At 38.2% G+C, this 15,414-nt stretch overlaps 1 protein-coding gene across 3 annotated transcripts in view; it reads left to right on the top strand.

Annotated features, from left to right (window-relative positions):
* The window catches only part of cip2a (cellular inhibitor of PP2A), a 122,609-nt gene extending 119,076 nt beyond the window's left edge, over nt 1-3,533 (top strand). For all 3 annotated transcript variants that reach the window (XM_072260238.1, XM_072260239.1, XM_072260240.1), the window contains one exon: nt 237-3,533. In XM_072260238.1, the coding sequence (XP_072116339.1) occupies nt 237-407 (171 nt within the window). In that variant the 3' untranslated portion in view covers nt 408-3,533. The remainder of the gene's footprint in view (nt 1-236) is intronic.
* The last annotated feature ends 11,881 nt before the right edge of the window (nt 3,534-15,414 follow it).

The following is a 15,414-nucleotide window of genomic DNA, read 5'->3' as shown; positions in this document are numbered from 1 at the left end:
TTAATAAAACTGTGCCACATTTGTTCTAAAATGCAAATAATTTCCTTAGTTCTTAGCAGAATGTATGTTAATAGATGTGCAGGTGAAGAGCTGAAGCAAGCAAAATAAAATACTGAAGGCTTGTAACATATCCAAATTCCTGAATGTGCCTGAAATAAAATGAGTAGAAGCTTTGGATAAAAATTCTTGATGATTTAATTCTGCCTAATGTATATATTTGAACTGTTTCTTCATAGTTGTCATCCCTCGAAGTCCAGAAATCCCAGCTTGAGGCACAATTACAGCAAAAAGAAGCCCTTGTTCAAGCTCAACAGGAGGAACTCAGCAAACATTCTCAGATGATAGCAATGATTCATAGTCTTAGTAGCAGTAAACTACAATCAAACACTGTAAATCTCAGTTTGTAGCCTTGCTTATTTTTGTCATTTTAATGTGGAAAGAAATAGGAAACGTCTCAATTGTTAGCTTCAAGTTTCTGCAGCTGGATAATTAGATATTCATTCTGTGGGATTAAAGCTACAAATCATTTTAACTAGAATTCATAACTATTAAATGTAAAGTATTTAAAATCTGTTTACTTTGATGTTGCTTGAAATTAGACTGCTTTGGGTACCATTTCATACAAGAATATTGTCTATAATTTTGATGCAGTGATTCAAACCAGATTTCTATTGAACTGTATTACCAGTCCTGGTCTGCAATATAATACAATGCATGACCAAAACTTTTAGTAGAATGTATATTGAGAGGGTGTCACTTAGAATTTAGGCAATAGTTATTTCAAACTTGAACAACTCTATACCTAATGATAGAGTAGAATTCTGCCATTATATTAATACTAAATATAATAGTCTTTCAGTATAGTCCTGGTTTCCAATACCCAAACCAGTTACAATTATTGTATAATCAATTATGTATTTTATTTTGTTGCATATTTAAGTTGAGTAAGATTATCGTAAATTGTGCTGCTCATGAGCTTTACACAATGGAAATATTTGAAATACAATTTTTCAAATATTTTATAAAGATGTCTGACCAACTTGAAATAAGCATTACCCAAAAATAAAGAAATCAACCTACTAAATTCAAATTTAAACTCACCAATATTATTATATTAAATACTTGGAAACAATTGACCTTATACGCTCCTGTCACTTGTTCAAATCTTATGCACATTTGTAAAGGAGTTTTGATACTCTTCTGAAACCGTGGTGTTTACTTTATGCATATTCTCATTTTCAGTTAGCATGCACAACCAGACTTAATTGTACATCTTTTCTTCCTTTGTCTCTATTGACAGAGTAAACTTTTTAAATATTAATAAATTTAAGTTGAGTATAGATATTGTTTATACAATATATAAACACATATTTTGGTTTTTTTGTACAATGTATCAATGTTTTTGATAAAATTACACTAATTCAGATTAAATAGCAAATGGATTGTACATATTTCTGCTCTTGACAGTCCTTAAAACATTGGCCAGAGACCACATTATTCAATCATAACTGGAAGATGTGCTTGGAGGAGTGATAGATGTTATATGATCAGTTGGGAGATTGAAGGCATATGCATCAAGTGCATCAGTGGGTTTTTAAACTTCATTTTTGATGGAAGCATGTACAAGGAAGGTTTATTTGCAGCAATTTCAACTCCATTATTTAAAGGGCTGATCATACAGCATCATTCAACTGTACATGAAAGAAAAAGGGAAAAAAGGATGTAAACGAATATAGTTGACAAATAAGACCATGCCCAAATTCTTTGATACTCCTTAATGTGTTGCTGGGCACAGTGAGGAACTGGAAAGTCATTTCTGTGGGATGCAATCTGCAACAGGAGCAAAAGTGACCTGCCTACGTGTGACCTAAGAGATGCCACACAAAGGTGTAGTGCCATACTCCTGGGTGTGGTGCCAGAAGCAATTTGACTAATTTAATCATGTCACAAAAATTGAATAGGGATTCACATTCTGTGTGTATCTTAAGATCAGTGCAGCTCAGGAGGCCCTTCAGCTTATGGAGTCCATGCTAGCTTCCTGTAGATGAGTCTGTTCTCTCCCATAAACTCATTCTTGTGTATCCTTATCAAATTCCCTCTCAGTCTTACTCCACAGATACCAACACCAACTTCTCTAGCTGAATCTTGTATCTGAACCTGTCATCTCTCTTTCCGTATACATCCTCCTTAAGACTTCCTAAAGTATGATGGCTAGAATTGGATAAAATATTCCGGTTATGGCTTAAAGCATATTTATTAATAAACAATTAACCTTTCTGATTTTGTACTATTTATTTGTAAACTTTGATGATAATTCCCTCAACATGTCTTAAAGCTTTCAAAGATTTATACATCCCAGGTCCCTCTGTTCATATATAGTCTTTGAAACTATATTGTTTATTCCCATTTTATTGAAGCTCCTACTTCTCTCTATTAGGTTCCATCTGCCTTTTAGCTATACAGTTCCTCATTTTAGAGTCCAGTGGTGTTCTCAATATTTACCACAGCTACCAAGCTGAGTATCACCTGCAAATTTTGAAATTTTGTCACATATGCTCACATCCAAGTTATTGAGAGATATATATATATATATATATATATATATATATATATTTATATACAAAAAGGTAGTCTAATTTACCTGTTGTCTTGCAGATAAGCCTTTGGATAGTTTCCATGACATGCACTATGATCAATACCCTAACTAATTCTCTGCGTCCCGCGATCCACTCAGGAATACTCAGGCAGAGTTAGTGTGGGGCCACCTCTGTCTCTTGCAATGCCATGGGCTTCAGATCTGCATACCCCTGCCTACCTTCACTCTGCAACATCACTGCAACCTGCCTCACCTGGTGCAGAGGAGTTACTACTTTTCGGTTCAATATGATAATTTAACCATACAAGCCCTCCCCCGCCACTGCACATTACTATTCAATAACCATCGTTGTTACCTGGTTATCATAGGCAAGTTTCAGGTAACCCATGGGCCCAACAATAAACTAAATTCCATGTAAAATATTTTTGTGCAGTTGAAATATTGTACATTGATTAGCAGTTTAAAAAACAGAACAAATGCAGCGTGATGTTTGAAAGGAATTTTGGCAAGTTGAAGCCAACTTCTCAGTTTAGGCACTTGTCTTTTGATCATGAAATGAAATCTTGTACAAATATTGTATGAAATAAAATCAATGACCGTGAAATACATTTATTTTGTCAATTCTGTCGTATTATTGGCTTGGCTCTTTCCAAAGTTTTTGATTTTGAACCCAACCAATTGATCAAATTGTAATTGTGGGAATTAATCTTTTCCCAGATATGCTGCCTCTAGGCCAACAAAATAATAAATATGTAATTTCTCTCACTTGTAATTTAACTACAGTTTGTCCTGCCGAGTAACTCAAACCACTGACATCAATGTTTTTAGTAGACCAAAACATTTCTATATTGTTTACAACTTTAAAAATATACAATAAATTGTCCATAAAAAAACAAGTTTAATATTTTAAAATTTTTTGGAAAAAAATTACACAGTGATAAGATGAAAGATATATCAGTTTTGGAAAAAAATTGATTTCTGTATAATATTAATCTGCTTTATTTATACTATTCATATATTAATTTTGTGCAAACCTTGTTGATTAAAGCTTGTTGCCTCTCTGTTTCAAGTCTTGATACTTCTTAAGTCCTTGAGAATTTTCTGTTTTCATGTGTGTTCCTCCTGATCTGAGTGTATCTAATGTATTTTGTTTTCAGTTCTTTGTATCCAGCATACCTTAGTAAGTCCCAATATTTAACTAAATGATCATTTTGTGACAAAAATATGTTTTTATATTGTTAAAATCTGTATTCATCAGCCTGAGCACAAACTATTGGGTTATTAGGAAAATAGTAGAATACCTGGAACATGGTTCTTTATACTTGTGTCTCAAATATAAAGTCGATCATCTATTTTGAAATTAGATCCTTCTCAGCCTGTTTAGATGGCTTAGATAAACTTTTAAGTGGTGCAACCTCTCCATGTCATATCAGGCAGATACTCCAGTTGAATTGATCTGTTTTTGCTGAGAATGGGGCTCAGAGGCAAATATAGGAGACAAAATAGGTGCAAGAGTGTACCTCAAGCATAAATAAATAGGTCCAATCTAAAACATTTTTTTTCAAGCCTTGGTGGCATTATAACTATATTTATCCTACTTGTTAGAACATAGTTTGATCACAAAACAAATCAGCAAACTCGCTATTAACACAGCAGAAATTAGTACTCCAAGCCGACCGCGTCCTTGGCTTTCTTCATGAGGAGTTAAATCTGAAATTTGAACAAATGACATTTTAATTAAATATTAATAGAAAAATATCCAAATCTGAATAACCACAATGAATAGAGAAGTTAGATTTAAATTTTAAAAAATAACAAAATTTCAGAAACCTAGAATAAAAAGACAAAAATTACTTAAATGTCTGGGTATTCCCTCAGAAAAAGATAAAACAATTAAGCTCGCAAACAAGGAATTCTGCAGATGCTGGAAATTCAAGCAACAGACATCAAAGTTGCTGGTGAACGCAGCAGGCCAGGCAGCATCTCTAGGAAGAGGTACGGTCGACGTTTCGGTCCTGATGAAGGGTCTCGGCCGGAAACGTCGACTGTACCTCTTCCTAGAGATGCTGCTTGGCCTGCTGCATTCACCAGCAACTTTGATGTGTGTTGGTTGAAACAATTAAGCTGCTTTTTTTCCCATATATTCTGATTTTTATTCCATTTCAGTCAATGAAAATACTCTAAAGAAAGTGATTGGGCAATAATTCAATAAATGATTTTGAAATACCAGTAGACTTACAGCACAGTATATCATAATCATGCACATAAATAAATTCTCAACTATATAATCAAATTAATAGCGGCATTATTGGATTGATGTGGTAGAGGAAAAGGCCAGTTAGCCCATCATGCCTGCCTACTCCTATATGACAATCTCTAGTTTCCCATCCTTTGGCAAATTACGTTAGACCAGAAGACCATTCCATCATAGCTGACTTATCCCTCTTTACTCTATTCTCCTACCTTCTCATAACCTTTGATACCCTTGCTAATCAAGAACCAGCCTATACAATATACCTGTATTCTTACAATTCAAGCTTTCCAGTTACTTGAACATCCTTGGAAATGTAAGGCCAATGTCAGAAAGCATTTTATGGAAATGTTATTCAATACATGATTTATAAAGAATAATTGGAATATGTTATAAAAAACTGGAGAATGCAACAACAGACTAAATAGACAAAAAATAAAATAAAAAATTAAATAAACTAAATAGTTCCTACTTAAATAGACAATTTCTAAATATGTTTTTTAAATTGACTTGAATTGACTTTATTACTTACATCCTTCATATACATGAGTACTAAAAATCTTTACGTTATGTCTTGTCTAAATGTGCAATGTGCAATTTATAGTAATTTATAATAAATATTATGTACAACAGGATAGTCAATATAGCATGGGAATACAGTTGCGTCAGCATGAATGAAGCAGTCTGATGGCCTGGTGGAAGAAGCTATCCTGGAGCCCGTTGGTCCTGGCTTTTATGCTACGGTACTGTTTCCCAGATGGTAGCAGCTGCAGCAGTTTGTGGTTGGGGTGATTTGGGTCCTCAATGATCCTTTGGACTCTTTTTACATACCCGTTTTCGTAAATGTCCTGAATAGTGGGAAGTTGACATCTGTAGAAACGCTGGGCTGTCTGCACCACTCCCTGCAGATTCCTGCGATTGAGGGAAGTACAGTTCCTGTACCAGGCAGTGATGCAGCCAGTCAGGATGCTCTCAATTGTGCCCCTGTAGAAAGTTCATTAGGATTTAGGGGCCCATACCAAACTTCTTCACTGCCTGAGGTGAAAGAGGCGCTGTTGTGCCTTTTTCACCACACAGCCAGTATGTACAGACCACATGAGATCCTCGGTGATGTGTATGCTGAGGAACTTAAAACTGTTCACCCTCTATTAATGGTAGGCTAATAGGCATTTGCCCTACTGTGAGAGTGATCCATGCACTCAAACTTATCATCAATATAACAGCAGTTTTTAAACCAAACTTATGATAAAATGGTCTATTTTATAGAAAGAAGAGACTTATTTTATGGGGAATTTCAAGTTGTCAAACATTCTAATTGAGAGGTTTGACCTCTTTCACTCACTGTAACAGTATTTAAAATGTATGTCTAATTGAAAAACCTAATTGTATTTGTCTTGCAATTTTTCATCTTGCTGATTTTATGCGTGAGCCAAGAAATTAAAGAGTATAGGAAATGTTTTGAAATTTTGTCATATAGCTAACAAATCAATATAGTAATATTAAAGTAAATATAAATGGCAGATATCTTTGTTAACCACATTTCAGAAAAAGTTTGAACAGATACATAAATTTTGTAAATTAAGTATGCAATTTGATCTATATAGTCATTGGATAAAAAATGTAATTTCTCAGAGATAAACACATCTGCATTCTAATCAAATCACATCAATAATGACATGACACAACCTTAACAACAGAATAAAATCACTCCTAGACTATAAAAAGATGTACAAGTAATTTACAGTAGACTGTAAGGACAATGATTCAACTACTATAAGCAAATTGTGGCAAAGATTATAGTGATGGTGTACTGTCAGCTGAAAAAGGGAGGGAAAGGCCAGTGCAGGACAAAATGAATTTCTATGCACTTTTCCCTCTCTGCTGTGCGGGTGCATGGCCATGCCGTAACTGAAGTGTTCCCATGCAAATAGCCTTTGTTGCCATGTAGCTGGAATGTTATGTTACATAATGTTAATATAATTGTGATTTTGACCAATGAACAATAATGGACGGCATTAACTATCCTTAAAAATGTTTAGAAGATCTGGCATCACTTTGTAAATTCCTTTAGAAAAGCTGTTGAATGCAATTCAAGTGCTGCAGTATGCAAAAGCAAAAAATTAACAAGCAATGGTCACAGTATTTTGGCAATACCGTTTATTGGAATGACAGTGCAAGATATGCTTACACCTATAAGTTCGACCGTCAACACTGCACCTTTAATTCCATTCATTCAATGTGTGCATTTGACCCTGCTGTAATTGCAAACACAACCAATTTTGAATTTGGAAAAGAGAATGTTGTATGATTGACAAAAAAAAAACTCAACCACTATTACGAACTATAACAAAAGCATTGCCTCAAAAATATTGCAGCAATACTGTGATTTCAAATTTGTCGTTTCTGAGAAAGCTAAGACTGATTCAATTAAGACATTCACTGATATGTTAAAATACATGCTTAAAAACAAAAAATTAGAAGAACTGACAATTCTTGCTGACATTGTTGGAACATTTCAGTCTTCCAGTGCTGACTGCGAAGGTGGCTTCTGTCTTATGAATTCAATCAAAGGTAAATCCAGAAACAGACTAGAAGTGGAACATTTGGATAAAGTAATGAGGATTAAGGAATTAATCTTGGCAGTTTATATACTAATACTATACTATAATATTAGTATAGTATTCTAAATATAAGGCTTTATAAGGCACTGGTGAGGCCTCACCTTGAGTATTGTGAACAGTTTGGGGCCCCTCATCTTAGAAAAGATGTGCTGGCATTGGAGAGGGTCCAGATGAGGTTCACAAGGATGATTCCAGGAATGAAATTCCAGTTTTATCTTACGAGGAACATTTGATGACTCTGGGTCTGTACTCGCTGGAATTCAGAAGGATGAGTAGGGATCTTTTTGAAACCTTATGAATATTGAAAGTCCTAGACAGAGTAGATGTGGAAAGGATCTTTCCCATGGTGGGAGTGTCTAGGACAAGAAGGCACAGCCTCAGGATAGAGGGGCGCCCTCTCAAAACAGAGATGCGGAGAAATTTCTTTAGACAAAGGGTGATGAATTTGTGGAATTTGTTGCAACATGCAGCTGTGGAAGCCTGGTCATTGGGTATACTTAAGGCAGAGATTGATATGGCATCAAAGGTTACAGGGAGAAGGGTGGGAACTAGGGTTGAGGAAGAGAAAAAAAAGGATCAGCCTTGATTGAATGGCAGAGCAGACTCGATGGGCCAGATGGCCTAATTCTGCTCCTACGTCTTATGGTCTTATATTCATAGTATGCATAATTGAAAAAAAATGATTGGTTCGTTGAGCTGTATACTAATTAGAGTGAATGTTGTTTTCAGGGGAGGTAAAAATAGGACAAAGAAATCTGAAATTACCAGATGGAGAGGAGTAAAAAAAAAATGAAGGATTAAATTGTGAAGTCACCCCCTGAGCTTCCTGTGCTCCATGGAAAGAAATAACAATCTTCCAGTCTCTCCTTATAACTCAAGACCTCCAATCTAAATATCATCATCTTTTTATGAATCTTTTTTCAGCTCTTTCCAGCTTAATGGACACTCCCCTATAGATGGGTGACCAGAACTGCACACAATACTCCAAGTGTGTTCTCACCCATGGCTTGTGTCATTTTGGCATGATGTCCCCAACTCTTGTACTTAAAAATTGGGCTCATTCAGGATTCACACCTAGAACCTCCTTCACTCTGAGCAAGAATCATATCCCTCGACCAATTAGACTTTCATTAGGCCAAAAAAATGGTTGTGATAAATAAATAATTTGTCAGTAAGTAGATCTTCATTAACCAGGGAAAAGCTGTAGAAATCAGTCACTGTTTCGTCTTGAAGTAATGTTTGAACCCATGGATGACCAGAAGGGAGGTTGTAGAAGATCAGGTATTGCTTTTGCTGCGGTTGCATGGGAAGGACCAAAGTATTTTATGGAGAGGGAGGAATAAATCATGAATAAACCGAAAACTAAATCCATTCGCACAGGTGCTCCACAACACTCCATGCTTAGCTCCCTGCTCTGCTCACTTTACACTTATGACTGAGTGGCTAAGCACAGTTCCAATGCCATATTTAAGTTTGTTGACGACAGCACTGTCGTAGGCTGAACCAAAGTGGTGACGAATTTGCATATGGTGCCACAACAACCTCTCACTCAATATCAGCAAGACCAAGGAGCTGACTATTGACTTAAGGACAAGGAAATCAGAGGCCTGTGGATCAGTCCTCTTCGGAGGATCAGAAGTGGAGAGGGTCAGCAACTTTAAATGCCTCAGTCTTATTATTTCAGAGGACCCGTCCTGGTCCCAGCATGAAAGTGCAATTACAAAGAAAGCCTGGCACCACCTCTACTTCCTTGGGAATTTGCAAAGATTCAGCATGACATCTAAAGCTTTGACAAACTTCTATAGATATGTAGTGGAGAATATATTGACTTACAGCATCACAGCCTGGTATGGAAACACCAATGCCCTTGAACAGAAAATCCTACAAAAAGTAGTAAATATGGCCCAGTCCATCACGGGAAAAGCCCTCCCCACCATTGAGCACATCTACATAGAGTGTTGTCACAGGCGAGCAGCAACCATCATCTGGGGCCCCCACCACCAGGTCATGCTCACTTCTTGCTGCTGCTATCAGGAAGGTGTACAGAAGCCTCAGGACTCACACCACCAGGTTCAGGAACAGTTATTACCCTTCAACCATCAGGCTCTTGAACCAAAGAGGATAATTTCATTCAACTTCACTGAGGATGCCATGAAAATGTGCTCACAATCTATGGACTTACTTTCAAGAGCCCTTTATCTCATGTCTTTAAACACAAAATACTCTGCAGATGCTGGGGTCAAAGCAACACTCACAACACGCTGGAGGAACTCAACAGGTCGGGCAGCATCTGTGGAAATGATCAGTCAACGTTTCGGGCCAGAACCCTTCGTCAGGACTGAAGAGAGAAGGGACAGAGGCCCTATAAAGAAGGTGGGGGGAGGGTGGGAAGGAGAAGGGAAGGCTTCCCCCCCCCCACCCTTTTATCTTTCCCCTTACTGGTTATTAACCTGGAACCTACCAGCCTTCTCCTTCCCACCCTCCCCACACCTTCTCGTGTTCTTGATATGTATGGCTTATTTATTTATTATTATTTATTTAGTATTTTCACCATTTGTTGTCTTTTGCATACTGGTTGAACGGCCAGTTGGTGCGGTCTTTCATTGATTCCATTATGGTTATTATTCTAGTATGGGTTTATTAAGTATGCCTGCAAGAAAATGAATCTCAGGGTTGTATATGGTGGCATATATGCACTTTGATAACAAATTTACTTTGAACTTTGAAATGGTGCCTTGAATATTTAAATCCAGTCAGCTAATTACATTAATTTGACATAACACACTTACTGTATATCATTAATACCGACAATGAAACAATGGCTTGCTAAAAGACCTTCTGGTTCCTTTACAGAAAGGAAATTTGCTGTACCTTCTCAGTCTGGTCTTTGTTTGAATCCAGAGCTGTCCTGCTGAAGGGTCTTGGCCCGAAACATCAACTGTACCCTTTTCCATGGATGCTGCCTGGCCTGCTGAGTTCCTCCAGTATTTTGTGTGTTAATTGGATTTCCAGCATCTGCAGATTTTCTTTTGTTTGCCATAGGCAATGTTGCTTACTTTAACTAGTAGGGCTGCAACGACCTAGGACATAATGACCATAGCTCCAACAGGCTGGGACAAGTTCAGAACTCAAATGCTACTTCTGTGTCATTTCCACATTTGTCATGTGTGGGTCTCTGCAGGGAGCTTTCATTGCCTCTCTTCAGCTGCTTAGTAGGTTAATTGGCCATTGCAAATTATCCCCATCATTTAGATGGGAATGTAGCAAAACTTGGAGCGAATTGGATTGTTCTGTGAACCTCATATTGGGCTGAAATGGTTTACTTCCATGTCACAAAGAAATATATGAGGATTCTCTGAATGGTTTAACAAGATATTCCAGTAAAGCTGCAACTGAATGTGGGAACGTCTTCACCAAAAACCCTCCGTAATGTCAGTAAACGTTCTCTAGCTTGGAATCCTCACATCTCAAAGTTCAAAGTAAAATTTATTATCAGAGTACATCTAAGTCACCACATAGAACCCTGAACAACAGGAATTCTGCAGATGCTGGAAATTCAAGCAACACACATCAAAGTTGCTGGTGAACGCAGCAGGCCAGGCAGCATCTCTAAGAAGAGGTGCAGTCGACGTTTCAGGCCGAGACCCTTTTGAGACGTTGCAGTCCTGACGAAGGGTCTCGGCCTGAAACGTCGACTGCACCTCTTCCTACAGATGCTGCCTGGCCTGCTGCGTTCACCAGCAACTTTGATGTGTGTTAAATAGAACCCTGAGATTCTTTTTCTGTGGGAATACTTAGCAAATCTATAGACCATAAGACCATAAGACGTAAGAGCAGAATTAGGCCATCTGGCCCATCGAGTCTGTTCTGCTATTCAGTCATGGATGATCCCTTTTTTTCCTCCTCCTCAACCCCAGTTCCTGGCCTTCTCCCCGTAACCTTTGATGCCATGTCCAATCAAGAACCAATCAATCTCTGCCTTAAATACACCCAATGACCTGGCCTCCACAACTGCACGTGGCAACAAATTCCACAAATTCACCACTATTTGGCTAAAGAAGTTTCTCCACATCTTTGTTTTGAATGGGTGTCCCTCTATTCTGAGGCTGTGCCCTCTTGTCCTAGACTCTCCCACCATGGGAAACATTCTTTCCACTACTCTGTTTAGGCATTTCAACATTTGAAAGGTTTTAATGAGCTTCCCCCTCATCCTTCTGGATTCCAGCGAGTACAGAACCAGAGCCATCAAATGTTCCTCATATAATAACCCTTTCATTCCTGAAATCATCCTTGTGAGCCTCCTCTGGACCCTCTCCAATGCCAGCACATCTTTTCTAAGATGAGGAGCCCAAAACCATTCACAATACTCAAAGTGAGGCCTCACCAATGCCTTATAAAGCCTCCTCATCACATCCTTGCTTTTGTATTCAAGACCTCTTGAAATGAGTGCTAAAATGCCATTTGCCTTCCTCACCACCGACTCAACCTGCAAGCTAACCTTTAGGGAGTTCTGCACAAGGACTCCCAAATCCCTTTGCATCTCAGATTTTTGGATTTTCTTCCCCTTTAGAAAATAATCTGCACATTTATTTCTACTACCAAAGTGCATGACCATGCATTTTCCAACATTGTATTTCATTAGGCACCTTCTTGCCCATTGTCCTAATCTGTAAGTCCTTCAGCATCCTATCTGTTTCCTCGACACTATCTGCCCCTCCACCAATCTTTGTAGCATCTGCAAACTTGGCAACAAAGCCATCCATTGCAACATCCAAATAATTTATGTACAGCATAAGAAGTGGTCCCAACACCGACCCCTACAGAACACTACACTGGCAGCCAACCAGAAAAGGATCCTTTCATTCCCACTCGCTGCCTCCTACCAATCAGCCAATGCTCTAACCATGTTAGTAACTTTCCTGTAATAACTTTCCTGCACTTAACTTGATAAGCAGCCTCGTGTGCGGCACCTTGTCAAAGGCCTTCTGAAAGTCCAAATATACAACATCAACTATAACCACTTTATCTATCCTACTTGTAAACTCCTCAAAGAATTCCAATAGGTTCATCAGGCAGGATTTTCCCTGAAGGAAACCATGCTGACTTTGTATTATCTTGTCCTGTGTCACCAAGTACTCCATCACCTTATTCTTAACAATTGACTCTAGCATCTTCCCAACCACTGAGGTAAGGCTAACTGGCCTATAATTTCCTTTCTGTTGCCTTCCTCCTTTCTTAAGGAATGGAATGACATTTGCAATTTTCCAGTCCTCTGGCACCATGCCAGAGTCCAATGATTTTTGAAAGATCATTTCTAATGCCACCACAATCTCTAATGCTACCTCTTTCAGAACCCTAGGGTGCAGTTCATCTGGTCCGGGTGACTTATGTACCTTTAGGTCTTCCAGCTTTTTGAGCAACTTCTCTCTTATAATAGTAGCTGCACCCAACTTCTCTTCCTTCACACACTACAGCATCTGGCACACGGCGAGTGTTTTCCACAGTGAAGACTGATGCAAAATACTCATTTAGTTCATCAGCCATCTCCTTGTCCCCTGTTATTTCTCCTGCCTCATTTTCCAACGGTCCTATGCCCACTCTCATTTCTCTTTTATTTTTAACAAATTTGAAAAAATTTTGACTATCCACTTTAATATTATTTGCTAGCTTGCTTTCATATTTCATCTTTTCCCTTCTAATGATTTTTTTAGTTGCGTTATGTAGGTTTTTAAAAACTTCCCAACCTCCATCTCCCCACTAATTTCTGCTTTGTTGTACGCCCTTTCTTTTCCTTTTACAATAGCTTTGACTTCCTTGTCAGCCATGGTTGTACTATTTTACCATTTGAGTATTTCTTCATTTTTTGGAATACATATGTCCTGCACCTTCCTCATTTTTCCCAGAAGAACACGCCATTGCTGCTCTGCTGACATCCCTGCTAGCAGCTCTTCCAGTTTACTTCAGCCAACTCCTCTAACACACCACTTTAATTTCCCTTACTCCACTGAAATACTGCTACATCGGACTTTACTTTCTCCCTATCAAATTTCAAGTTAAACTCAATCATATTCTGATCACTGGTTCCTAAGGGTTTATTTACATTAAGCTCCCCAGTTGCCCCAGGTTAATTACATAACACCCAATCCAGTATAGCTGATCCCCTGGTAGGCTCAATGACAAATTGCTCTAAAAAGCCATTTCTTAAGCATTCAACAAACTCACTTTCTTGAGATCCATTACCAACCTGATTTTCCCAATCGACCTCAATGTTAAAATCTCCCATGACTACCATAACATTGCCCTTTTGACACATCTTTTCTATTTCCTTTTGTAACCTGTGGTCCACCTCCCAGCCATTGTTGGGAGGCCTGTATAAAACTGCCATCAGGGTCCTTTTACCCTTGCAGTTTCTTAACTCAACCCACAAGGATTCAACATCTTCGATCCTATGTCACATCTTTCTACTGATCTGATGCCATTCTTTACCAGTAGAGCCATACCACCCCCTCTGCCTATCTTCCTATCCCTCTGATACAACGTATAATCTTGGACATTCAGCTCCAACTACAAACCATCCTTCAGCCACAATTCAGTGATGGCCACAACGTCATACCTGGCAATCTGTAATATTGCAACAAGATCATCCACCTTATGAACTATAAAATGAACATCATGAACTGTGAACTGTAAACAAACTGTGCAAATACAGATATAAATAAATAGCAATATATAACGAGGATGAAATAACCATACAACAGAGTCCTTAAAGCTGTGCAGCTATCCCCTTTTGTTCAAGAGCCTGATGGTTGAATGGTAGTAACTGTTCTTGAAGCTGGTGGTGTGAGTCCTGAGGCACTTGTACCTTCTAGCTGATGGCAACAGAGGGAGAAGAGCATGGCCTGGGTGGTAGGATCTTTGATGATGGGTGCTGCTTTTCTATGGCAATGTTTCTTGTAGATATGCTTAATGGTTGGGAGAATTTTACCAGTGATGTACTGGACCAAATCCACTACCTTTTGTAGGATTGAATGAAAAGGAAAATGCAGTTGTTTTTCCCCTTCAAGGGAAGGTGGAAACTTGATTGAGCCCTTGCTGGATCATGAGTGAGCACAAACTGCCTGTTCTGTTCCCCAGTTGATCAACAGTTTCACTGTTTTCAATAGAGATGGAAACTATTCTGGAGGATGAAGGGCAGGCAAAAATCCACTACCAGCTACTTAGTACAAATACTAAGGAACTATTTCTACCTTCCTATGCATCTCATTATAACATAGAGTTAGTTTGATTCAACCAAGTTTTCAATGATCCATCAAATTTCAGTAACCACTCAGATTTTTGCAGCTTACCTATTTGTAGTATATAGGTGAATATTTTCAACGTATCTTCTGTTTTAACTTCACAGGTATATTCGCCTGCAGCTTCCTTCATCACATGGTGTAGTGTAAGTGATGACGAATTATGGCTAGTTCGTATTTTTAATTGGTTGTTACCGCAATCTGACTTATCGACATACTGAGGCACTGATTGACAAATTACTACTGGAGGAGAGTCTGACGATTTTCTAAATCTCCACACAATTGTGAGATTTTGATCATTAATAGAGGAATAGTTGCAAGTGATTGCCACAGTATGAGTCTCATTTCCTTTCAATGTGCCTAAAAAATTAAAACAGAAATGTTCAGGTGTCGTGTAAAACACAGGGCTTCGTTCATCTGTTGATTTCTTTACTTTTACATTTTTGGAAGACAAATCCCAGATTGGGCATTGGGTGCCAGCAGTCCAGCAGAGATGATTTTGTGAAAAGCACACCGGAAATGCCTGAAGATGGTTTAGATTCCCAAGGAGGCAATACTCTATTTGGCATAACACAGATGATTTGTTTGCATGATTTTTGACTAAATATGCTGTTTTACAATAAGTAAGAAAGGCAGGAAGACTCCGGAGGA

Source organism: Mobula birostris, chromosome 6, assembly GCF_030028105.1.
Source record: "Mobula birostris isolate sMobBir1 chromosome 6, sMobBir1.hap1, whole genome shotgun sequence".
Taxonomy (NCBI): Eukaryota; Metazoa; Chordata; class Chondrichthyes; order Myliobatiformes; family Myliobatidae; genus Mobula; species Mobula birostris.
This window is presented reverse-complemented; position numbering and strand designations above follow the sequence as displayed.